This window comes from Pelobates fuscus, chromosome 3 (genome assembly GCF_036172605.1).
Source record: "Pelobates fuscus isolate aPelFus1 chromosome 3, aPelFus1.pri, whole genome shotgun sequence".
Lineage (NCBI taxonomy): Eukaryota > Metazoa > Chordata > Amphibia > Anura > Pelobatidae > Pelobates > Pelobates fuscus.
Window position 1 is genome coordinate 42,183,962 of NC_086319.1, and position 25,301 is coordinate 42,209,262.

Sequence of the window (25,301 nt, forward strand, 5' to 3'; positions counted from 1 at the left end):
TGCGAGACACGTGCGTGGTCTCCACTCACATTACCCGAGACCCTTAACTCTTATGTGCCTGAACTCATGGTAGTAGACGAAACCCCTTACCGTACCGTCCCACAACTAAGGAACCCACACCTGTACTCACACCTCGCCAAGACGCTGCCCATCCCCGTCACCTTTCCCACTGTACCAAATACCTTATCCCTCCCACCAGTCCCCAATACTGCTACATATCAACGCATTATTAAAATATGGTACAGCTCCATAGACTACTATAAGGCATGACTAATTCTTATGGTTTACTTATTTTAACATGTTTAAGGGACCTGCGAGTCTCACGTGTCAAGCTCAAACTGACATATCGGAGAAATGAACGTCTCTTCTGTTAACGTTTTTACTGGGACCTTTATAGTGTATTGGTGCTTGCAACGTTTTCAACAAGGACATAAATTAAGTACAATACATTTTTGGGGGAATCTATTATTCATATGAAAAGTTGACCCGAATATAAGTCGAGGCACCTAATTTTACCACAAAAAAATGGGAAAACTTATTGACTCGAGTATAAGCCTAGGGTGGGAAATGCAGCAGCTACTGGTAAATTTCTAAATAAAATTAGATCACAATAAAATTACATTAATTGAATATTTATTTACAGTGTGTGTACATAATGAATGCAGTGTGTGTGTGTGTATATGTGTAGTGTGTGTATATAATGAATGCAGAATGTGTGTGTATATAATGAATGCAGTGTGTGTATATAATGCAGAGTGTGTTTGTATGAATGCAGTGTGTATATATAATGCAGAGTGTGTTTGTATGAATGCAGTGTGTGTGTGTGTGTTTGTGTAGTGTGTGATATACATAAACTGGGTGGGGGAGGGCATGTAAATCCCTGGTGGTCCAGTGGTGTGTACTATGTGGTGGGGGGAGGGTGGGTGGGAGCGAGCTGTTACTTACCTTTGTACCTTTACAGTGTAAGTCTTGCAGTTAGCGTGCCGCGCGGAGCGTTGCCATGGCAACGCTCTGACGGCCACAGGTCTCGCGAGACCTGCACGGAGCTGACTGGAGCTGCTGTAAAGGTAAGTAACAGCTTGCTCCGGCCTCCAACAGGACCGTCAGTCTTGTAATGAGCCCGACGGTCCTGGTCTGTATTATGGCAATGTAAGTTGCCATAATACAGACACTGACTCGAGTATAAGCCGAGTTGGGCTTTTTCATCACACAAAATGTCCTGAAAAACTCTGCTTATACTCGAGTATATACGGTACTTCATTTGTAATAGAACTTTTACTAGACTCTACTCAAAATAAAATAGATTCCTGTTGTATTTAAGAGGTAGAGCACATAGGCAGTGCTGTAAACAATTAAATGCAATTGACTGTTGCTAAACAGTGGGAACCTGAACCTATGATAGGGAACCACTGATGCTTATCTACTGAATTGTTGTTTATACATGTCTGAAAATACCTATAAATATCCTAAACCTATATTTGTTTGCTGGTATTTCACTGTAACAGCCAATACATGACTGCTAGACAAGAATAGTATCTGTTTTAATATATTCAACTTTTTAGGCAAATTCCAATTTAAGTATATTTTGTGCCATTAGTGAAAGCAACTTTACATAATTGTGAACTCATATCATAACTGTCATTACAGTTTGTTTGTTTTTGTTTTTGTTTGTTTTCCATGTCAGCCGTTATGTTAAATCAACATGTGACATTGAAGAAAATGAAGGGCCTGTACACTGCAATAAAGAACATACTGTCAACGGGAATGGTCCAAATGGCATCCACGAAGAAGGATCTCCAAGTAAGAGATTGTTTGTATCATTCCTGTATAGATGTGACAAATTTATGACTGCAGATTCAATTGGTTCATTGTTCCCAACAATGTGTATGGCAAGCATTAAAGGGACACTATCGTCACCAGAACAACTACAGCTTATTGTATTCATTCTTGTGAGTGTAATAATTCCCTTTTTTCAGTAAGCACTGTCTTTTCAGAGAAAGTGCAGTGTTTACATTACAGCCTTGGGATGCCTCCACTGGCCACTTTTCAGATGGCCACTAGAGGTGCTTCCTGGGGAAGTGATGCACAGGGTGCAGCACTGCCATTCAGTGTATCCACCCTCTGCATGGAGCCACTGAACTTTCCTCATAGAGATGCATTGATTCAGTGCATCTCTAAGAGGAGATGCTGATTGGCCTTTGTTTGGCTTGTGCTGGGTCTACCTCCTTGACAGTCTCAGACAATCCAATGCTTTCCTATTGGCAGGCAGGTCAGCGGCAGAGCCAACAGCAGCAGACTAGAATATAAATAAGATTTTAGTATATTTAGAGGGCGTTTTTAACACTATAGGGTCAGGAATACATGTTTGTGTTCCTGACCCTATAGTGTTCCTTTAAAATTTCTTGAGTGCTATTCTCAAAATAAGTTTTATTCACAAATAAAGAAATTAGTCTTTCATTCATATAGATTGACACATTTATTCTCATGTAGGGGTATTTTTTTTTTGTATTTTTTTTTTAAATATGCCCTGTAATTGCAATTTGATGGCCAATTTGTGAGATCAATGCTTTCTAATTAATAATTCCAGGAACAAAGATGTGTCAAGCAAGATATCCTGTAGCTGCAACTAGTAACCAAATTGTTTTGACTGGTTTTTATGCATCATTAAAATAACATGCTACCTCTAGGCTGTCTGTCCTAACTAAAATAACCACTAGATGTCGCTCTATCTTTAACCTAACAGCTGAAGTTGAACTTAAAATTCTTTAGCATGGCATTCATAGCATTAGCAGTATCATTAACACTTGACATTCCTGTAATTTATATAGTTAATGACCGAGTTGTAATATTACTAAATAGATCTCCTTAGCAGTCTCCATAAACATCTAAGGATAGTCTGAGCACAATGTTAAGTTGTAGCTTGCAGTACACCAGTACCATGTATGTATGCTCTCATGGACTTCCTTTGTTGGTGCCTGGTGCAATGATATTCTATATACTAGGAAAAGGGTGCTGGCGAAAGTTTGTCTTGTCTTACTGAAATGTTGACCCAATAAACTGCATGAAGCTGGTGTTCCGGTATAAACTATATTTATATACCTTATATTAGAAGATAGAGAGATATGTCCAGTAGACTTTGCATTAAAAAAAAAAAATCTATGAATTTTGTACACATTTTCTATTTATTTATTTATTTTTTGCTGCATTATGCATACTGGGCAATAGATATGTTTTAACCATTTAAGGATTGTGCTTGAGACTTCTCCAAGAATAAAAGAATGGCGCAATAACTGTTTAACCCCTTAAGGACCAAACTTCTGGAATAAAAGGGAATCATGACAGGTCACACATGTCATGTGTCCTTAAGGGGTTAATGTGTGATGCACCTTAAAAATAAACAGATGTAAATTGTCCAAATACACTGAAGGTTACTAATATAACAAAGTAATGTATATAGAAAATTGATATTTGCAGAGTGTTTCATGGGACACTCTCAGCACCAAAAGAAGTTTAGCTTAATGAAGCAGTTTTGGTTTATAGATCATGTCCCAGCAGTCTTAACTGCTCAATTATCTGCCATTTAGATGTTAAATTATGGTAGCCCTAGTCACACCTCTCCTGGCTGAGGCTCGTACAGCGTCCATGAATAAAACGTACATTTGTACAGTGTGTTTACTTAAGTTATTATTGCCTGCTATGTTAATTGAACTTTGCAGGCTTATTAATAAAAGGGATACAAAATTCGAAATGAAACATACTGTGTAATAAGGTAGGCTAAACAATTTTACACTATTTGTCAGGAATTGTGTAGGGTTCCTGTGTGAGTCAGAACCAGGGGGGAGGTGTGACTAGGGCTGCATAAACAAAGTGCTTTAACTCCTAGATGGCAGAGAATTGAGTAGTGACACTACAGGGGCATGATCTGTACACCAAAACCACGTCATTAGGCAAATGTTGTTTTGGTACTTAGAGTGTCCCTTTAAACATACAAGTATGGGATTAGTCTGAAATGCAAATGCATTTTACATCCACCAAAATCATGCTGAATTGGTTTAACATATGTATGTAAGTATGTCTCTTAAGCTATTTATATAATTTCCACAATGCAGTTAGCTTGAGACGTCTTGTTTCTAATCCAGATATGTGACTGATTTAATTACCAAGAGTCAGATGTAAATGTGACATTGGCCTCTTTTGTTGTACTTTGCCATACAGTGGTTAACGTAAATGATAATGGTATTTATAAAAAGATTCCTTTATTTTGTTATTCTAGTGAATATGGCAGTGGAGACCTAAACCTACTCTGAGATGGCATCTAAATAAACCACCTGGTGGTAATACTGTTAATGTTTCCCCAGGTGAAATGGAAACAGATGAGCCAGATGACGAGTCTAGCCAGGATCAAGAGCTTCCTTCAGAGAATGAAAATAGCCAATCAGAAGACTCTGCTGGAGGAGATAATGACTCCGAAAACGGACTTAGCACTGAAGAAACATGCAAAGGACAATCACTAACAGGACAAAAAAAACGATTGTTTACATTCCATTTTACCACTCTGGGCAACGCCGATATCAGCTACATCAAGGATGATACCAGATACATTAGATTTGATGATCGGCAACTCCGGCTGGATGGTGAGATACATTTTATTTTCAGCTTGTACTCTAACTGCTGCTTCCTAGTATGTAAACAACTAATTGAATGAATGTATTCAGATTTTCCAGATCACCTATTCTGTGTTTAATATTGAAATATTTCTAGCGTTCTATTGTGATAGTTCAAATCCCAAATTGTTTCATTGAGATATTCTGTCCTATTTTCTTTCTTTTTTTTATGTTGTCATTGAAAATGTGTGCTTGTTACTTGAGGTTTTATTTTTGTTAAAACAAAAATGTCTAATTACAGTCTATTGATTTTCATCTCAGAAAGATCATACCTCGCCTTAGATTGGGATCCAAAAATAAAGAAAAAATATTTTGATGAAAATGCTGCAGAGGTAAGTTCCCAAGTATTTACTGACAAAGTTGGATTCTTCAAAAATCAGGGCCGTATTTTGAGGTTACTTCTCTATGGGAGTACATCAACACCTTTCCAATTCTTTCATTAGCTTTCTAATGAAAGTATCACAAGAATTCATAGGAGAGTATCTTCATTTAACACATGTATTGCTAATGTTTAGCGCAGGGATCGGAAACGTTTTTTTTGTTTTTTTTTTTAAGTAACCTTTATTAGTATTTATGTTGAGGAATGTAGCTGTTCTGTATGGGTGTAATAGACCCTTAGTGAGGTTTTTAAAAGTGTGTGTATGTATGGTCCCTATATACTGTGCTTGTTACGTATGTGTGTGGGATGTCTGGGAAGTTATGTGAGTGTATATGTGGGCTGTGTCTAGTGTTGTGTAGGGCATTGTTATTTTTGATTCTGTGTGTGGTCGGGTTGGTTTGTAGCGTGAAAGTGAGTAGTTTGTGTTAATGTGTGTATGTGGTAGAAGCTGTTTGTGAAGGGGTGTATGTATAGATTATTTGTAGTATTGTGTAGGCTGCTTGTTGCCTTATGCATGTGTGTGCCCTTTTTGCATGTGTTTTGTGTGTTCTGCCTGAGGTGTGAAGTATGTGTTTTGTATGTGTGCTGCCTCTTATGTGTATGTGAGTTGCTTGCAGTATATGTGTGTAGTGGGGACTGTCTGTGATGTTTGTGTATATCACCTGCCTGTTGTAATATTTATTTGTGTGAGCTGCGTGTGGTTTTGCGTGTGTGCTGTGTTATGTGAGTTGCTTACAGTGATAGGGGCTGTTTGTTATGTGTGTGTATATGTGGAATGTCTATGGTGTAATGTGTGGGGGGTGCTGTTTTGGGGATTTTGTGTGGGTGCTCTCTATAGTATTATGTGTTTATTGTGTGTGATGAGTGTTTCCAGGGGTGTTGTGGAGTTGCTCTTTACTAAAATAAATTCGCCATAAACATATGTTTTGCCTTCGCTTCTCTTGCCACGAGAGGAGGGCAGTAATCCTTACTAATACCTGGTGGGGCTGAGGTATTGTATTCTGCAGTGCTCCTTCCATGGTTGCATACCACTTGTGGCTCTTACTTCAATCCAGTGTAAAATGAGTCAAGTATGGTCTTGGTAACCAACGGCAACATTTGACTCACTACTAAGAGCACCCTCTGAGGCTGAGACCACAGGTTTACTTGCAGTCCAGGCTTGATGGGAAGGTCTTCTGACCTCCTCATCTGACCCATTTTGGTTGGCAGATTTGTGTGCCATGCAAAACAATACAAAATGCTATTGTTGCCGACCCCTGGTTTAGTGTATTAAATGCAAAGAAGAAGAAAAAAATAGTAAAAGAAGCTCTAAAAACTGCTGTCAGTAACCTTTGTTTTACATGGCTGTAATCTAACAGTAATGTATTTATAAAGGGAAAACATCCAATTAAGAGAATGTTTATTTACCAAATTGTTTTATTGCATATAACAGTTATAGACTGTACTTAAAACTTGTCAATATAAACACAAAAAGCAAACAAAAAGTGACTAATGAAAGGTTCACCTGATCCAAACCTTCAACCTCCTATTTATTGGACAAGTCTACAGTTGGCTGACTAACCAGTTAAACTAAACTCTCTCAACACAATCCTCAATAGTTTGTTCCCCAATTGATATTCCTGATGTGTATATTAGAGTAGAAATAAACTTTGGCAGATTCAGTATGCAAGTTAGTCTGTAGGATCATGCGTCCAGGGACCTCATCTGCCTGAATTCATTTTTCACAATGTATTTCTTCATTTTGTTTCTTGGTGTATTGTATTGCAAAATATGTTAGGACTTTATAGGAGAACTGTTATTTTTGTAGAAATAACAGCATTAAATGTACACCAATAAGGAGCAAATCATCCAGCCTTTAACTAACCTGCAGTTTATAAAACACATAGAAGGAATATGTAGACCAGTTCAGACAGAAATATATAATTACTGGTCCTGATAATGTAACCACACTGTTTAGAAATTCTGTTTGGTATTTACTAAACCTGACTTTGAAGAGAACTCACTTGACAAAAGAATTACAAGTTTGGACCAAAATAGCTGCTGGAGAAATTCAGCTGATTCTTATATTATAAAACTATTTGTATTCCATATACAATTGTATTTATTCCCTGAGGATTTGGAAGAACTATTAAGGGAACCCACGTATTGTAAGCCAGTAATCCAAACTGCGAAACGATACCAGCTGAACTATTTCTGTTTTTCCAGTTTTAATGGTTTGGGCTAAGATATGCATTCCTTTTTTTCACATTTCTCATTTTAGCAAAGAACCTCAATGGTTTGTTTTTACGTTTTTGTTTTTAATTTTTTGTTTTTTTTTAAAGCAACACGTTTATAGTGCACCTTTTTGTGTTTGTTCTAGCTAAATATTATTTGTATTAACATTTTAGGATTTTGAAAAACATGAAAGTGTGGATTTTACTCCCCAGAAAAAGGCTTTTATGAAATTAAAAGATTGCATTGAGCTTTTTACTACCAAGGAAAAATTAGGTGCTGAAGATCCATGGTAAGTGAAATAACTCAAAAAAACAATATTAAGATGATCTTGCTTAGATTTCAAAAAATATATTCTCTGTGATATTTGTTAGAATTGTCACTTTCAATAGACAAAGAATGGGTTGTAAACATGTTATGTGTGAATAAGAGCAATTTATTAAGTGAGTCTATATATCAGGTAACAGTCCAAGTACCATAACCCCCAGATCACTCTTCAGTGTCCCAGGAGTGCTCTATCACCCACACAATGTAAATAGTCAAATTGTTTACCTGGGGGTCCCCTTACTTACTGCCTGCATAATAGATCACCCAGGTCACTTCATCTCAATGTTTTTTAAGAAACTGCAATGTTTACTTAGGGGCATTAATTCTAGGGATGAGAATAAAATATTGCCTTTTTTATAAATCACTGGTAAGACCACACCTTTAATATGCTGTGCAATTTTGGGCAGATGTTCTAAAGAAGGATATTATGGTACTAGAAACATTTGCAGATTAGGGCTACAAAATTAATAAAAGGAATAGAGCATTTTAGCAACAAGCAACACCATAAACAGCGTACCCTCAAAATATGATACAACAAACAGCCACCCCCCACACATGCATCCCCACAAACATACAAGACCACAAGCAGCCTCCATACACACACACACTCTCCCAGCCCTGGCTCACATATTATCCAACAACCTGCATGATGGATGGATGGATAGATTTGGACGCAATGAGGAAATTTGGGAAGCCTTGGGGCTGCAAGGGTAAATATGACCCTGGTGGTATTGCAACATAAGTAGGAAGGAAAGGTCTGGGTGATATTTGATTGGAAAGAGCTGAAAATAATGGGAAGGGATTATGGTCGGATGTGAGGGACCAATAAGGGGATTTATTTTATGTAGTGTAAAGGAAGGCCCTTGTTAAAATGCATATCTTCAGGAGTTTGTGAACAGATGAGAGAGAGGTTGCTGATTGGATGTGACAAAGGAGCTCATTCCAGTAGTAAAGAACTATGAGTGAAACATTTTTACATGGCTATCTAGGTTAAAAAAAGATTCGGGTTCATTGATCAACCTTTCAAGGTAGAAGATGGAATCCAATTTGTAGCAATTGTAATATAAAAAGGGGAAAAATCCTTCTTCTATCTCCTTCTTCAGCAAGCTCTTATTTGTAAACTCAACTATAAACATGTGGTTGGGGTAAGGGCTGTGGAGTGAGGAAGCTAGAGGATAGGTAGGATAGGCTGGCATGTTGAAGAGACTACAGGTAAATGTGTTTTAAATTTGCAGAAGCTTAATAATATGAATAAAATGTCAAAGCAGTCAGTACGCAAATGTCATAACGATTCTAGTTTTATGAAGTACAAACACATTTTTGGTGACCGAGCCACTCCAAAATGTGACACAAAATAGATTCATGTGATTCATGGTAATATAACGTATATTTTTCCCAATTCATCTATGAATGAAATTTAACATTTTTCTTACAGTTTCCATTTAGCATAACGGGATAGAGTAAATTATTCTGAGCACGATTGAATGACTTCTTATGTTAAAAGGTGAAATACAACAGGATATACCTTTTGTATAATTTTTGTGTTATGGTTGTTATTACGTGATTTCATGTAATTCCTTTCTTGTACTATCGAAAATGAAAAATAAGACTGTTAAAAAAAAAACTTTTAATCATATAAAAAAATTTAATTTGTTATCTTAGGTACTGCCCAAACTGTAAGGAGCATCAACAAGCAACCAAAAAATTAGACCTTTGGTCTTTACCTCCAGTCCTTGTTGTCCACCTAAAGCGGTTTTCCTACAGTAGATATATGAGAGATAAGTTGGATACCCTAGTTGATTTTCCTGTAAGGTAAAATAACCTACATCATTTTATTATTAAATAATTAATCGATAAGAGTTTATTGGTTAATTTAACAGTTCATCACATCTGCAATTAGCATGCAAAATGTCACTTTGTTTCCTGTAAATGTCCATTACCATAATATTTTTTTTCCTGTAAAATGTCTATTACCATAACAAGTTTTTTTTTTTCCTTTAAAATGTCTACTTCCGTAACATATTTTTACATTGTGTAAATATGCAGTTCCTGTAAGATTTATAGTTTATTTACTACAGAGGATTATCTAGAATTTTTACTATAAACCATATGATTTTCTTTGCTACTGTCATCCATATTGGGGAAAAAACTAAACCAAAAAAAGAACCAATTGAAACTGAATTTCAGTGAAACCGAAATTACTCAAATTAGGAAAACTTAATTGTGGGGTAATTTCTTAATAATTTCTTAACTAAACTATAAACAAAGGAAGAGGCAGTCAGATTATCTAAACATCAGCTATCACATTGACCATTAAATCAATATGGATTCGTAGCTTAGCACATTGATTCTTGGTAAACCTACTATACTTATGGTTCCTAACCAGACGAGTGCTGAGGATTTTGAAATCTTTTCAACCACATGGGACTTAAAAGAAAAGAACATGGAATATGTTCATTCAATGGTGTAATTCTTCTAAGTATTATTAGCTCCATAACAAATTGAGTTGTAGGTAAACTATGTAACCTTGGATTCCTACACTGTAGGACAGGTTACCGAATAAATGGTAGTACCTCTTCTCTCTAACTTTATGAGTCCAACAAAAATGAATGAAGGTGTATTTTGTGAAGGTAATTTAATATTTTCTGTAGTTGTTTATTTATTGTTAATGAGGAGCAGACTTCCTGTTTACACACACATTAAGATTAACCTTCAAAATGAAGCAATTTTAAGTTTTTTTTTTTTTTTTTTGTTTCTTCCAACAGTGACTTAGACATGTCAAAATTCCTCATTAATCCAAATGCTGGTCCTTGTTGCTACAATTTAATTGCTGTATCTAACCACTACGGAGGAATGGGAGGAGGACATTGTAAGTTACTGATTTTGAAATTTATATATAATGTATCCTATGCCAGGGAATCGCAATATTGTCAAAGATATACATGAGGCAAAATTGAGACAGACGATCTTTAGCAATCGGTGGAGTTTCCTCGGCCTCGTCCCACCATTTTTCACGTGTGGGAAAGTGCGGTGGTGATAACGGTTCCTGGTGACGTCCTCAGGAGTTGAGCAAGCATGGCATTGGGAAGATAGTGGCATAAAGGAGGCAGAATTTAAGGAAAGTTTATATCTGCAATTTGGGCAGACTAGATGGGCCGAATGGTTCTTATCTGCTGTCACATCCTATGTTTCCACGTTTCTATCCCTAGCTGCTCATCCCCCAGCCACCAACACACAAGCAGATTGGTCACCTTGGAGGGTCTTTGAAAAAGATCCAAAAAGTGACAATGCCATTTTAGATCTCACTGTCTTTAGTTTTTTAGCTTAATGTACAGCAAATAAGCTGTGGCATTCTAAACATTGCATAATCAGTTTGAAATGTCTCCTGGCTTTCAAAATGTAGTGGGTGTATCAATGGTGTTACCCCCTTCCCATTCACACTGTATGGGAGACTTTAAGACTCAATCTGTACAGTACTGATGTATGACAACCAGATCTAATGGATGGTTATAGAGGCTCAGGGTATATAAGCAGGCTGTAGATGCCCCTTGAAAATACAAGTGCCTGGTGGTTATGTCCAGACAGTTGTATATGGGCTTTGCACCAACATAGTCACCATTTTAATATGCTGTCATATAATGATTATAAAAAATAGCTCCTCCAATAATACCAGATAATGTGTGGTAAATGCCAATTTGCAGGGTATTTTAGTTACATTGTTTCAGCTTTACACATCTTAGATGTTATTAAAAAAAAAAATTGTCCTTGTGTACGAAGATGTTTATTGGAAGTCTTGCATAAAATTGGTAATTTTTGAATACACCCCCAACCCACAAGCTTTCCAAAAATGACCAAATGGGTAAAAAAAAAAAAAAAATTACAAACAATAAATTATGTTAAACTTTCCAAATGACTTAAAAATACATTATTGAAAATACATTTTTACACTACTTTCCTATTTAAATTTTATATATATAGATAGTTTTTTTTTATATATATATATATATATATATATATATATATATATATATATATATATGCTATATTTTTTATCTTTTAATATGTTGAAAAACGTAATTTTAAAAGTTTATCCAAAATATTAAATCATTTGGAAAGTTTATCTGGAATATTAAATCATTTGGAAAGTTTATCCAACAATATTAAATTGAGGCCCAAGAATATAATATATTTTAACCACCTGCAGCAGTCTGAAATGAAAAGATCGGTATTTTAGCTATTGTGTTTTTTTTTTTTTTTTTTTCTTCATTAGATACCGCTTTTGCTAAAAATAAAGATGACGGGAAATGGTACTATTTTGATGACAGCAGTGTGTCACCTGCATCTGAGGACCAAATAGTGGCAAGTATTTTATTTTTGATGAAATGAAAAATTATTTTTGAAGTAGACAGACCGATAACGGAATAATTTAAACACTCAACCTCAATATTATACTTTTGTCTTGGTGCAATCGCGTATTCATATAAAGCATAACAAAAATTGAACTCACATGACTCTTGATTGTTACATTTAAGTTTTTACTGTAACATGAAGGTGCTACAACATGATCAACATTTTTGTTGAAATATTGATCACATGTCGTAGCACCTTTTTGTATATACACAAATATATATAATAAGAAATATACCTGTCACTCCCAGGACGGGGTGTGTGTGTGTCTGTCTGTCTCACACTTACAAAGGGTGGCTCTGGACCATTTTTGTTCCTGAAGAATGTGTTCTAGCCCTACACTAGTCATATAGTGACTGAGCTGTCAGGGATGCTTAAAAGCATTTGTATTCATCTGGCTTGAAGCAGCAAGTAGGGACTACTTTGACACTGGAAATATACAGAAGACAAAGAAAGTACTCACCCTTCTCCTTGACACAGGAAATGGAACTGACTTAAGCTCCTCCTTTGGTCAAAGAAAGTCAAGCGTAGGAAAAATACATAAGACAAAGTAGTTCCTACTTTATCTTATGTTTCAAATAAAACTAGATCAGAAATAAAGAGAAGAACAACAGATTCTGATAAAGGAAGAGAAAAGGAAACAAGGTAAGTTCTACGTGACGGTGCTGCTTTATGTTTGGAATCTACCTTAAACAAGATCACAAGGCCCATGGACAAAAATACTACAAAAGCCTCATTTTACCATTTAAAACAAAAGAAAGGGGGAAGGAATGAAAACAGACTTTTTATGTTGGCAATCTATATCTACATGTTGACCTGAAACCGTTATAATTTCTGGCAAATGCAGTTGAGTACAGTGTAAAACTGTCTTTGTAGGAGTATTCTTTGTATTTAAGGTGCACTTTAAAAGAACACTATAGTCACCTAAATTACTTTAGCTAAATAAAGCAGTTTTAGTGTATAGATCATTCCCCTGCAATTTCACTGCTCAATTCACTGTCATTTAGGAGTTAAATCACTTTGTTTCTGTTTGTGCAGCCCTAGCCACACCTCCCTGGCTATGATTGACAGAGCCTGCATGAAAAAAAAACTGGTTTCACTTTCAAGCAGATGTAATTTACTTTAAATAATTGTATCTCAATCTCTAAATTGAACTTTAATCACATAACGGAGGTCTAGCAATCTATTAACATAGCAGGGGATATGAACTTGCAATAAGGAAAGCCTAAATAGGGCTCTCTTTACAGGAAGTGTTTATGGAAGGCTGTGCAAGTCACATGCAAGGGAGGTGTGACTAGGGTTCATAAACAAAGGGATTTAACTCCTAAATGGCAGAGGATTGAGCAGGTAGGCTGCAGGGGCATGTTCTATACACCAAAACTGCTTCATTAAGCTAAAGTTGTTCAGGTGACTATAGTGTCCCTTGAGTATTGTTCATTATTATATTATTATATTGAACACGTATTGTCCGTGTACAATATGCTGGTTGTTTTCATTTCTTTTAATTTATTATAATGGGTTTTCTATTAAAAATGTAATTGTTAATCCACGAGTCTTGAAAAAGTAGCCATCTATTAACCACATTATTGCCTTTTGACAATATTTTTCCAGTAAAAATAATAGATATGTTTTTTTTATTTTACAGTCCAAAGCAGCTTATGTGCTTTTCTATCAGAGACAAGATACGATGAGCGGAACTGGCTTCTTTCCACTAGACCGAGAACCTAAACAAAGTGCTTCAGCTGCCATTGGTGTACCGCTGGAAAGTGACGAAGAATCAAATGACAATGAAAATGATATAGAGAATGAAAATTGTATGTACACCAACTAGTTACAAAAAAGGCTAGTGAAGCCATATGTAGTATAAAATAAATAATACTATTAAGATGTAATGTCCGCCAAAAATCTTTTTTTTTTTTTTTTTTAAATTGTTTTCATATATTGTCCAAAATGGAGAATTTCAGCTAACAGAATGTAAACATGTATTTTTGAATAGTTTTGTTGCCAAGTTCCATAAAGGGGTAGTATAATGGAAACTGTGAACAAAATAGGCTCTGCTCATTTTGATCTTGTATTTACAAGCTGAAACTGAAACCTACAAAGATTTTTTTATTATTTTTTTATTTTGCTTTTGTTTTAAATAATTGGAATTTATAATGTTGAGTTATTGTATGCTGTTAATATTTAAATACTTAGAGGTTTAGGAGCCTTCATGTCACCTCTCTCTACAGGGCATTTTAGACTCGTTGTGGAAAATTCATTGTAATTAAATTGCCAAGAATTTCAAGCAGAGTTTAATGGTTTTACTTTTAAGACACAACCGACAGGCAATCTTGCAGCTCGATGCAAAATTCTTGCAATGACAATTTTTTTTTTCTGTTTGTTTAGCCTGAAAGATAAGTAAAGTTAGATTAATTTAGGAACTATTTGTTAGGATATTTTTTTGTTTGTTTGTTTGCTATGTAACATGCGTGGTTCCTTTTGCTCTTATTTTGCATACCTACAAAAAAGCAAAACAGCTCAAGGACCCTTATACATATTTATATAAAACTACTTCTCTGGAATCAGTGCAAGCTGCTTGACATCTGAATAATAACAATATTGTGAAATAGCAAAGGTGTTTTAGCCTTTTTATATTGTTTTGTGGTTTTGGTTTTTTTTGTTGTTGTTGTTTTTTTTAATATTATGTAATGCTGTGTAATGGATTTGGAATCTCATGCTTTGTCAAAACAAATTGCAGCTGAATGTACGTTTCCTTTGTCACGTGTTGAATTCCTGTTACATTGTTTAAAATGGGTGCATAGTTTATGATCTCCTGTAAGTCGATTGTTACATTTTTGTGTTGTAAGTTTTTCCCCAAGGAGATTACTTTAGTAGGAGAAATCTGCGTTCTCCAGACACTGTAAATGTAAAGTTTATATAAAGGCACACAGTGCCGGTGACAATGACTGTGGACTAATCTCAAATGCATTATTTTTCTTTGATTTGCCTTTTGAAAGGGTAATTCTGGTGAATTTTCATTGTGTGCTCCCTTTATAAATCACCATGGCCTTACAACTCATCTCAAAGAATTGTTATAAAATAGGACAACCGGCATTTTTGCATGTTCAATTAACAGAACCTGTACTTGTGTATATTGCGTACAAGCCTTGAATTTATGTTGGCTATCTGCATACAAGGGTCCAGGATGCCAAAAACTCAAAACATGGAACATTTTGTAAAACAACTTGTTAATTTGCTGCTTTACCTGTGATCTTGTTTGAAGAATGTATCATTGTTTTGTATACTGCCTAAGACAGGAGCTTCATGAGTGTTGGGAGATGCTTTACATATCTTACTACCTGAAGAGTTTTACTGTCCTGCTCTATAAAGAAAGAATTATGATATTCTTCACTTGAACTAATGTAATTAAATACAATAGGTTTTAAATTGTGTATTGTAAATAAAAGTTCACTCTGTGAGTGCACATTTTGGTAAATTATTTTATTTATACATTAGCATTAAAAATACAATTAAATGCATTTGGCCAAGACAAATGGCTTTGCTATCTAGCTCAGTATAAAAAGCTAATGAAATCTATCCTGGTATTTTAAAGCTTCTTTGTTTTTTTTGTTTTTTTGTTTTTTTTTTTTTTGGTTTTATGTGAGATGTTAACCTTCTGCATGATGGAGGTAACAGGTTTGTCTGCACTTTAAGTTCACTTGGTTTACATTTAAATTGTGCATGATTATTTATTTATATAAATTTCAATAAAGTTGTTGAAGGCCTTAACTAGTTTTGTAATTTTTATTTTTTTTCAAATTCCTTTCGAAAACCACAAAGACTGCTACTTTCTCCCAAGTTTTTGTATATTTTAATGAAATATAAAAGGCATGATCTCCGAGTGAAGATAAGAGGTTTCCATCACACACTGCAGCCATGTAATCTTCTGCCAGCTACTAACTTTCTTATGAATATTCTTTTTTGGTCATTTTTGCACCACCCAGCTAATATTTGCATGTTCAGGTTAGTGTTCCCATGTTTATGTCTGACAAAATAACTACTATGTACAGAATAAGTATTTTTTTCATGTGTAATTTTATCTTTAAAGGGACACTCCATTGCCCAGATATAAAAACTATTTAACATTTACTATTTATTAGATATATCACAAATGAAAACATGCATGCATTAAATGTGCCTTTTTTCATTGGGGGTGTATTTCAAAACAACTTGCAAAAGCATCAGATCTCTATATTATAGAGCCTTTGCAAGCTTCCTCCTTCTACCCAGCCCAGATTTTCTGTTTCTGTCCAATCACAGACTTCCCAGTGCAGCTCAGTGAGAAGTCTTTGCAAGGCAGGTGCTCTGAGCAATTGTCTGCCTCTTGGGTTTAGCTCCACTGAGCTTAACAAACCAGAAAGTAACAGGAGCGGTGGTCTGCTTGAATTCAGGGGGGTGTAACCAGGTTAATTTATAAACATGCTGGTTTCTGTTGAAATCTTGTACTTTTTGCAAAATGAAAAAAAGAGGACACACTCTTGAGGCATAAAGCATTTCAGCAAGATAAAGTGCTTTAGGTGTCCAGAGTGTCCACCTCAAATAAAGGGAGATTTACTTCTCTGTTTCACATTCTCAAATAAAAGGCTCACTCATTAAAATGGATCAGTTTTTGGGGAGTTCTACATTACTAAATTTACTTTGAACCTGCTGTAGGTTGCCAATTTGTCAAAAATTAAAGAGACTTATTGTGCATGTCCAGGGAAGAATTTGAAAAGATAGCTTTGAATGGCTCCTAACCTGTCTCTCTGCTAACTGAATAGTTGAATTTGTAGTAAACCTACTCTGATGTGCGCTACAGCTTAACAAACGAAGAAGGTGGTCCTGAAAAAAAAAAAAAGGTCACCTAAAATTAATTAAAACTTCACTTTAATTCTATTTCAATTTAAAAACCAAACATACTGGCAAAAAAATCAAAATGGACACATAAGGTACAAAGCAACAAACAATATATACAAATAGTGTAAGCTCGAAAGAGCATTACCAAGCTGATTGAATAGATATATTAATAATTGAGCACCTCAATATATATCTACTTGCTAGCCCTAATAGTACATGGAGCAGAACCCCTGATGTGCGTTTCGACGGTGATATACTATTTGGGCTAAATTAATATGCAGCAATAATGGCTTTTATGATATTTAGCGATCTGATGACCAAATTAGATATGGTAGCCTGGTGATAATGGTTATAACCTTAACAGCTAGATAGTTTAGCATCTCTTTACCTCCAGTACAGGTGTCCTTGATGGCTCAGTGTTTAGATTATGTACCATTTATTTATTTTATTTTTAAAACATTTTACCAGGATGGATAGATTGAGATTTCTCAAGTTTTCAAGTATGTCCTGGGCCCACAAACATTTAATTGTTACAAAAAGGTACAATATAATATTACACTTTTTAAAAAAAAAAAATCTAATAAAATAATACAATATACACACATTATATAAATTAAACACATAGTTAATATATATAGTCAACCATGACTGGTGCATTCTGTATATATACCTCTGTATTGAGGTATTTTGCCATAGATCTCTTAAAGGATGTTAGGTAGAATGAAGATTTGACTGTGTCCCTGAGGTTATTTCATAATTGCGGTGCTCTGTATGAAAAGGAGGATCGAGACACTTTATTTTTGTAGTGCGGTATGCTAAATATCGTGCTTGTACTGTATAGGAGGCGGGAACAGTTGGGGAGAGAATTCTACTCCGGTACAGTGAGAGCTTCCCAAAAATGCACAAGGCTGGAAAGATGAAGGGTGCGTCGGGATTCCAGCGACAGCCAGTTTAGCTCTTTTAGCATGTCACAGTGGTGGGTAAAGTAATTACATTCTAGTACAAAGCAGCAGAATGAATTATATAACGTATTAAGTTTATTAAGGTGGGTTTGCGGTGTGGGTGCATACACTACATCCCCATAATCAATGACCGGCATTAGCATTTGTTCCCCCGCTGTAGGACTTTCATTTAGGAACAATTGTATTTATAATTCTATGTATCATATTTTGTTAATTTTGAGGGGTTTACTGTAATCCATATATTCTCTATTAGATTTGTGGTTTTGTAACATAGCTGCTAGCAAGTAGATATATATTGAGGCACTCCATTATTAATATATCTATTCAATCAGCTTGGACTGCACTTTGTAGCTGATACGATTTGTATATATTGTTTGTTTCTTTGTTCATTATGTGCCCATTTTCATTTATTGTCACTACATTTGTTTTTAAATTGAAATCGAATAAATGTGAAGTTTTATTATTATTATTATTAACAACAACTTTTCAGTAACCTAATAGTTTCAGGACAACTCTCCTTGTTTAACATTGTAATTAGGGTTTACCACCCCTCCTCCCTCATGGTCCTGTAACCTTAATCATAAGCTCATTCTTAAATTAGTTTGCACTACATCTAATTTACAGTTAAATTTACACCTAATGTGTATACTCCATTACTTTTATAATCTGTAGACACACAAAGAGATTCTATAAAATGCTAAGTTTGACCAAGTAGTGTTTCCCAGTGGCACACAGGTCTTATTCACTAAACCACGAATAGTGTTTGCATATATGAGGCTAAGATGAAAAAGTAGATGAGTTAAAGATTTTTATTTTTAATGTGTCTGGCCTACAATTGGCAATTTTGTACAACTCACTTTAGTGAACAATATGACAGTGCCCATTCCATGATGTTTGCCCATGTGCCTTGCAAATAAGGTGGCTAAAAAATTCTTGCCAGCCATTTGCCACAAAACATAGGACTCAAGTTGCGCCGGCCTAATACCATTATTGTTGAATGAGGAGTAAAGAAATCCACACGCACCAGAGTACGTCACGTATATATCCAAACATACAGTGGATTAAAATTATAATTAGAGCATCTAAGGTCATGGAAGCCCACTTTCTTGTTGTGTTTTTTTTTTTTTTTTTCCTTAACGCCTCTCCTTTTTCATTTCCTAACACAAACCTCTGTCTATTTTCTAATAATTCTTCAAATATAATGCTAACATGAACTACTCTACCGAAGTCACAAGTTAATCAGTAATATTGACCGCAATCATCTTGACAGTTACCATACAAGGCCAGCTTAGCATTGATTTAGACTTGATGGCAGGTGATACAAGCCTGGCATACTTATTATTCCCCGCATCTTTCACTTGTCACACACTCCAGCAGTCGCTTTGGGAAAATGCCATTTCAATATGTCTGGCCATACTATCTGATTCAGATTAGTTTGCCTAAAGTTTGAGATTCAACCATTAGCTCAATGATTAGTTCACTTTATAGGAAATAAGCCCCCTGAATTTTGCTAGAGCTCTGCTGTAGTTTTGTCAATTTAATTTTGTTTCTGTTATACAAATGTCTTCACATTCTTGTCACACTTCTTATTCTGACACTGGAGATCTTTGTAACAGGCCTTAATGCAGTGCGCAGCATTCTTGCACTTAGAGAGTTAAAGGAAGACATTGGGTGCAGCCTATATCCTGTTATGCATTAATTAACATGTGAGCACCTCCTTGTTAATGTGTTTTGATTAGAGAGGTAGCACCCTGGATAATGCTTCCATTAGTGGAACTATTCGTGTAATCTCCGCATTGGACTCCTAGCAATAACAACAGTGAAGTAAGCAAGTCATTTACGGATTTCCAGTTCTACAACTCTTTATTCTAACACTTCCCTTACCATCTTCCTGTACTTTGATCATTTGTTTAATGTACTTGAGTGGTTTCTGATGACATCTCTACTCTCCTGTTAACGTTGGCTGAGTATTATATAAACACTGAACTCGCTGCATTATTCACCTAAAATATAGTTCCTGCATATATCCTGGTCCTTGAATTCATTTTAAAACGTTATGTATCCCGTTCAATAAAATCGTTATTGTGACAATAGACATGCTTTGACTGTCTGAATAAAAACAAAAGTGCCCTGAGCAAATATTTGACACTGCTTTTTGGGAATTTACCTATAATAGTTATAAATAATTCACTGGCTAAAAACATGGTAACTGGGTATAAATTGTAATGATATAATAAATAAATCTTGTACTGTGTGTAAACATATACTAAGAATAACCGTTTTTTCACGTGTTGTAGAGCAATGTCCAGGCTCAAGGTGCAACTTTATAAATGAGTTTCAGATACCCATTCAAGGTTACTAACGAAAGTGAGAATTAGAAGTGAATTTCACATTTAAGGCCAGTGTTGCAGGCTTAAATAGCTAGAGAATGTTTCTAGTTAAAGGAACAATACATAAACACAAATGTATTCCTAACCTTATAGTTTTAAAACCACCATCTAGACGCCCTGGCACCCTCTTGCCCTCCCTAAATCTAGTAAAAGCTTACTTTTGTTTAAGTCTGCAGCTGCTGGCTCTGCCCCCGATCTGTCTGCTTGACTGACATCATCAGAAGTGATTCTCTGAGCCAATCACAATGCTTTCCCATAGGACTGGCTAAGACTGTCAAGGAAGCAGATCGGGGCAGAGCCAGCACAAGTCAAACACAGCTCTGGCCAATCAGCAACTCCCCATATAAATGCATTGAATCAATCCATCTCTATGAGGAAAGTTCAGTGTCTGCATGCAGTGAGTGGAGACATTGAATGGCAGTACTGACAGTGTGCAGCACTGCCCCAGGAAGCACCTGTAGTAGACAAACTGCGGAGTGTCCAGTGGAGTTATCACTAGACTGTAATATAAGCACTGCATTTTTTTTTTCAGAAAAGACAGTGTTTACTGCAAAAAGCCTGAAGGGAATAATTATACTCATCAGACCAAATACAATAAGCTGTAGTTGTTCTGGTGGCTATAGTGTCCCTTTAAGCTATTTTAACCTTAAATTTGGAATTCACTTTGAATTCTCCCTTTAACGAATAAAACAGTCTCAGTGTTGCAAAGGGATACCTTCCTGCTACAGGTACAATAAGGCTTATTTTCTATTGTGCAAAGGGTATGCAGATTATCAGAATTCAGTGCAATATTGAGAAATAAAAAAGTTTAAAGGAAAAGAGGCTGTAATTTGGTTTAGATTTACTGCTCACATGACACATATAAGTAATGCTAAGTGTCTGTATTTTCCTTGAATAACATGTTTTTTATGATTTATGTTGCACTGTTACTTGTGAGGTCTCTTCATGTTGCATCTGACGGCAGAAGGAACAGAGATATATAGTTACCTGAAGCTCTTTCTCCTCCGTCATATCCTTGTCTATCTTTTAGTTCCTGTTCAATCAAAACCATATTGTATATGTACACCGAAACATGCAGTAAGAGTACAAAATGGAGATCTGCGGAAGAGATCACAGTATTCTCAGCAGAGTAACAAGATTCCAGAGGCACATCTCATAAGAATACGCTAATTTCAAGCTACACAAAGCTGAAATTCTGTTATATATTGAATCGCTCTGGAATTTCAGAAAAAAAATGTGTTAATTTAAACATCCTATATGTTACAATAACTCAGAAATTACAACGCCTCTTTCATGCATGTGTTGGTCACCTCCTCCTATATTCTCTATTTATAGGCCAGGTTTTAAAATCTCCTCCTTAACTCGTAAGTGCTAATCGCCACTCCATGCCATACTTACCACGGCTGGATTTCAACTCTCCAAGGTGGAGGTTTCAATCACCATGGCTAGCTGGCCCTGGACTATACATCAGTTGCTATAATCCAATGTAACCCTGTTTAGGTGCTTGAAGAAAAGTTGTAGCAATGAAGATACTGTTTCTTATTGGAAGACAGAAAAATATTGTCTGTGAAGCACATCAGATGATTTTAAATTACATCTGCAATTCTGAAATTCCCCACTGGGTGGCAGCATTGTATAGCTTTAGAATATGGACGGATGGTGAATGAGGAGATCATGGGATTTGCATAATCTATAGGAGCCACAACAGAAAGGAGCTCGGTTCTTTTCCAAATCTTCACAATATGGTAAACTAAGAGTCAGGAGCCATTGGCTATTTAGCTGTTTGTAGAATCTAAATATCTTTATTCCCAGTGGTTTAGCAGGGTATCAGCTACACCTCAATAATGAGGCAGAGAGAGTAGTTGCGTTATCTCTTGTGCACAGGGACATTTTGGTTCTGGACTGCCCTTGCGGGTGGGATCAGTCTGATATGCAAATAGTTTATTCTCTCTGTAATAGCACATGTAGCTAAACCTGGTATGAAACCTGAGTAGGAGATCAAGAAGACTTTAGCTATTAGAGTTCTTATAAAATCAGTCTGCAGTATAAGCATCCAGCAATATTCATATTGTAATATCTGGCCGTATCTGTATTCATATAACTAGCCATTCTAACAGCATGAAGCATTACGCATGAAGCATTACGCAATGCTGTTATAGCTGATGGCAGGAAAATGTTTGTTTTACTGGTAATATATATATATATATTATCTCTGCAACACTCCATTTCCTCTCTCATTTGCTCTCAATATCCCTCTACTCCATCATCCTCAACCTAACCCCCCCTCAACCATGAAGAAATCTACTTCTGCCCTGGACGCTGCAGCCCCGCTCCAAACACGCACCTCGAGGAGGACACGCCCCGAACCGTGGCATACTAAATCAACACGCTACCTGCATAGATGCTCCCATTCTGCTGAACACTGCTGGAGGAAGTCACGCACCCAGTCGGACTCCCTCCACTACAAATTCATGTTCCATTCATACAGCACAGCCCTTGCCCTTTTCAAACAGTCATACTTTTCCTCCCTCATTAGCTCATGCTTCCGCAATCTCAGGCGTATTTTTAATACCTTTAATTCCCTTCTTTGCCCTTCTGTGGCCACCCCCCAAACTAACCTTACAGCGGATAGCTTTGCATGCTTAGAAACATAGAATGTGACGGCAGATACGAACCATTCGGCCCATCTAGTCTGCCCAACTTTCTAAATACTTTCATTAGTCTCTGGCCTTATCTTATAGTTAGGATAGCCTTATGCCTTACTGTGTTAACCTCTACCGCTTCAGCTGGAAGGTTATTGCATGCATCCACTACCCTCTCAGTAAAGTAATGCTTCCGGATATTATTTTTAAACTTTTGTCCCTCTAATTTAAGACTATGTCCTCTTGTTGTGGTAGTTTTTCTTCTTTTAAATATAGTCTCCTCCTTTACTGTGTTGATTCCCTTTATGTATTTCAATGTTTCTATCATATCCCCCCTGTCTCGTCTTTCCTCCAAGCTATACATGTTAAGATCCTTTAACCTTTCCTGGTAAGTTTTATCCTGCAATCCATGAACCAGTTTAGTAGCCCTTCTCTGAACTCTCTCTAAGGTATCAATATCCTTCTGAAGATATGGTCTCCAGTACTGCGTAAAATACTCCAAGTGAGGTCTCACCAGTGTTCTGTACAATGGCATGAGCACTTCCCTCTTTCTACTGCTAATACCGCTCTCTATACAACCAAGCATTCTGCTAGCATTTCCTGCTGCTCTAAACATTGTCTGCCTACCTTTAAGTCATCAGAAATAATCACCCCTAAATCCCTTTACTCAGATGTTGAGGTTAGGACTCTATCAAATATTCTGTACTCTGCCCTTGGGTTTTTACGTCCAAGCAGGGCCGGCGCTACCTGTTAGACGGACTAGGCAGCCACCTAGGGCGCCCCTTGGGAAGGGGCGCCGCCAGGAGCGCCGGCCCCCCTAATGCTGCAGCCGCCCGAGCCCTCTGCAGAGAGCCTCAGGCGGCTGCAGCTTTGCCCGGGCTGGTGCGTCCATGAGGGCGCACCGCCCGGGCGCAGCATGAGGAGAGGGGCTGACAGGAGGGAAGCGCTCAGCACTCCCTCCTGTCACTCCCTCACTGTAGCGTGTCCGAGCTCTGTATGGTCCGGACGGGTACAGGGAGCATCTGTCTCCTGTACCCGGCCGGACTAACAGGAAGTGCACACTGAGTGTTCACTTCCTTTTAGTCCGGCCGGGTACAGGAAACAAAAGCTCCCTGTACCCGCAGACCATACAGAGCTCGGCCACGCTACATCATAGGTAGGGGAGGGGGGGGAGAAAGAAACAGGGAGGGAGGGTGGGGGGGAGAAAGAAACAGGGAGGGAGGGTGGGGGGGAGAAAGAAACAGGGAGGGAGGGAGGGAGATAAAGAAACAGGGAGGGGGGGAGAAAGAAACAGGGAGGGAGGGGGGGAAAGAAACAGGGAGGGAGGGGGGGAGAAAGAAACAGGGAGGGAGGGGGGAGAAAGAAACAGGGAGGGAGGGGGGAGAAAGAAACAGGGAGGGAGGGGGAGAAAGAAACAGGGAGGGAGGGGGGGAGAAAGAAACAGGGAGGGAGAGGGGAGAAAGAAACAGGGATGGGGGGATAATGAAACAAACAGGAGGGGGAGAAAGAAACAAACAGGGAGGGGGGGAGAAAGAAACAAACAGGGAGGGAGGGAGAAAAAACAAACAGGGGGGAGAAAGAAACAAACAGGGAGGGAGGGAGAAAAAACAAACAGGGGGGAGAAAGAAACAAACAGGGAGGGAGGGAGAAAGAAACAAACAGGGAGGGAGGGAGGGAGAAAGAAACAAACAGGGAGGGAGAAAGAAACAAACAGGGAGGGAGGGGGAGAAAGAAACAAACAGGGAGGGAGGGGGGAGAAAGAAACAAACAGGGGGGAGGGAGGGAGGGGAAAAATAAGGAGGGGGGGTAGAAAGAAACAGGGAGGGAGGGGAAAGAAAGAAACAGGGAGGGAGGGGAAAGAAAGAAACAGGGAGGGAGGGAGGGAGGGGAAAGAAAGAAACAGGGAGGGAGGGAGGGGAAAGAAAGAAACAGGGAGGGAGGGGAAAGAAAGAAACAGGGAGGGAGGGAAGGAGGGGAAAGAAAGAAACAGGGAGAGAGTGGGAAGAAAGAAACTGACAGGGGGAGGGGGGAAGAAAGATACTGACAGGGAGGGGGGGAAGACATTGACAGGGAGGGGAATTGACGGGGAGAGAGAAATTGACAGGGAGGGAGGGGGAATGAGAGTAACAAGGGAGGGGGGAGAAGAGAGTAACAAGGGAGGGGGGAGAGATTGACATTCATCACACACACAACCACACACAATGCACCCCTTACACACAAAGACAATGCACCCCTTGCACACAGAAAAACACACAATGCATTACACACACACACACACGCAATGCAACCCTTACACACAATGCATCCCTTACACACACAGAAACACACAATGCATTCCTTACACACACTCAATGCACCCCTTACACACACAGCACCCCTTACAGACTCACACACTTCATCCCTTACATACACAGAAACACACCTTGCAGCCCTTACACATA

The 25,301-nt window shown here is 37.4% G+C and overlaps 1 protein-coding gene across 4 annotated transcripts in view; it reads left to right on the forward strand.

Moving 5' to 3' along the window:
* Window positions 1-25,301, forward strand: part of USP15 (ubiquitin specific peptidase 15) — a 240,680-nt gene that overhangs the window by 88,467 nt on the left and 126,912 nt on the right. For 3 of the 4 annotated variants that reach the window (XM_063446968.1, XM_063446970.1, XM_063446971.1), the window contains 8 exons: window positions 1,685-1,800; window positions 4,359-4,634; window positions 4,926-4,996; window positions 7,431-7,546; window positions 9,244-9,393; window positions 10,347-10,450; window positions 11,852-11,940; window positions 13,634-15,185. In XM_063446968.1, coding sequence (XP_063303038.1) covers window positions 1,685-1,800; window positions 4,359-4,634; window positions 4,926-4,996; window positions 7,431-7,546; window positions 9,244-9,393; window positions 10,347-10,450; window positions 11,852-11,940; window positions 13,634-13,819 — 1,108 coding nt within the window. In that variant the 3' untranslated portion in view covers window positions 13,820-15,185. Of the gene's footprint in view, window positions 1-1,684; window positions 1,801-4,358; window positions 4,635-4,925; window positions 4,997-7,430; window positions 7,547-9,243; window positions 9,394-10,346; window positions 10,451-11,851; window positions 11,941-13,633; window positions 15,186-25,301 lie in introns of those variants that run through there. The other variant, XR_010090423.1, reaches the window with a different exon arrangement.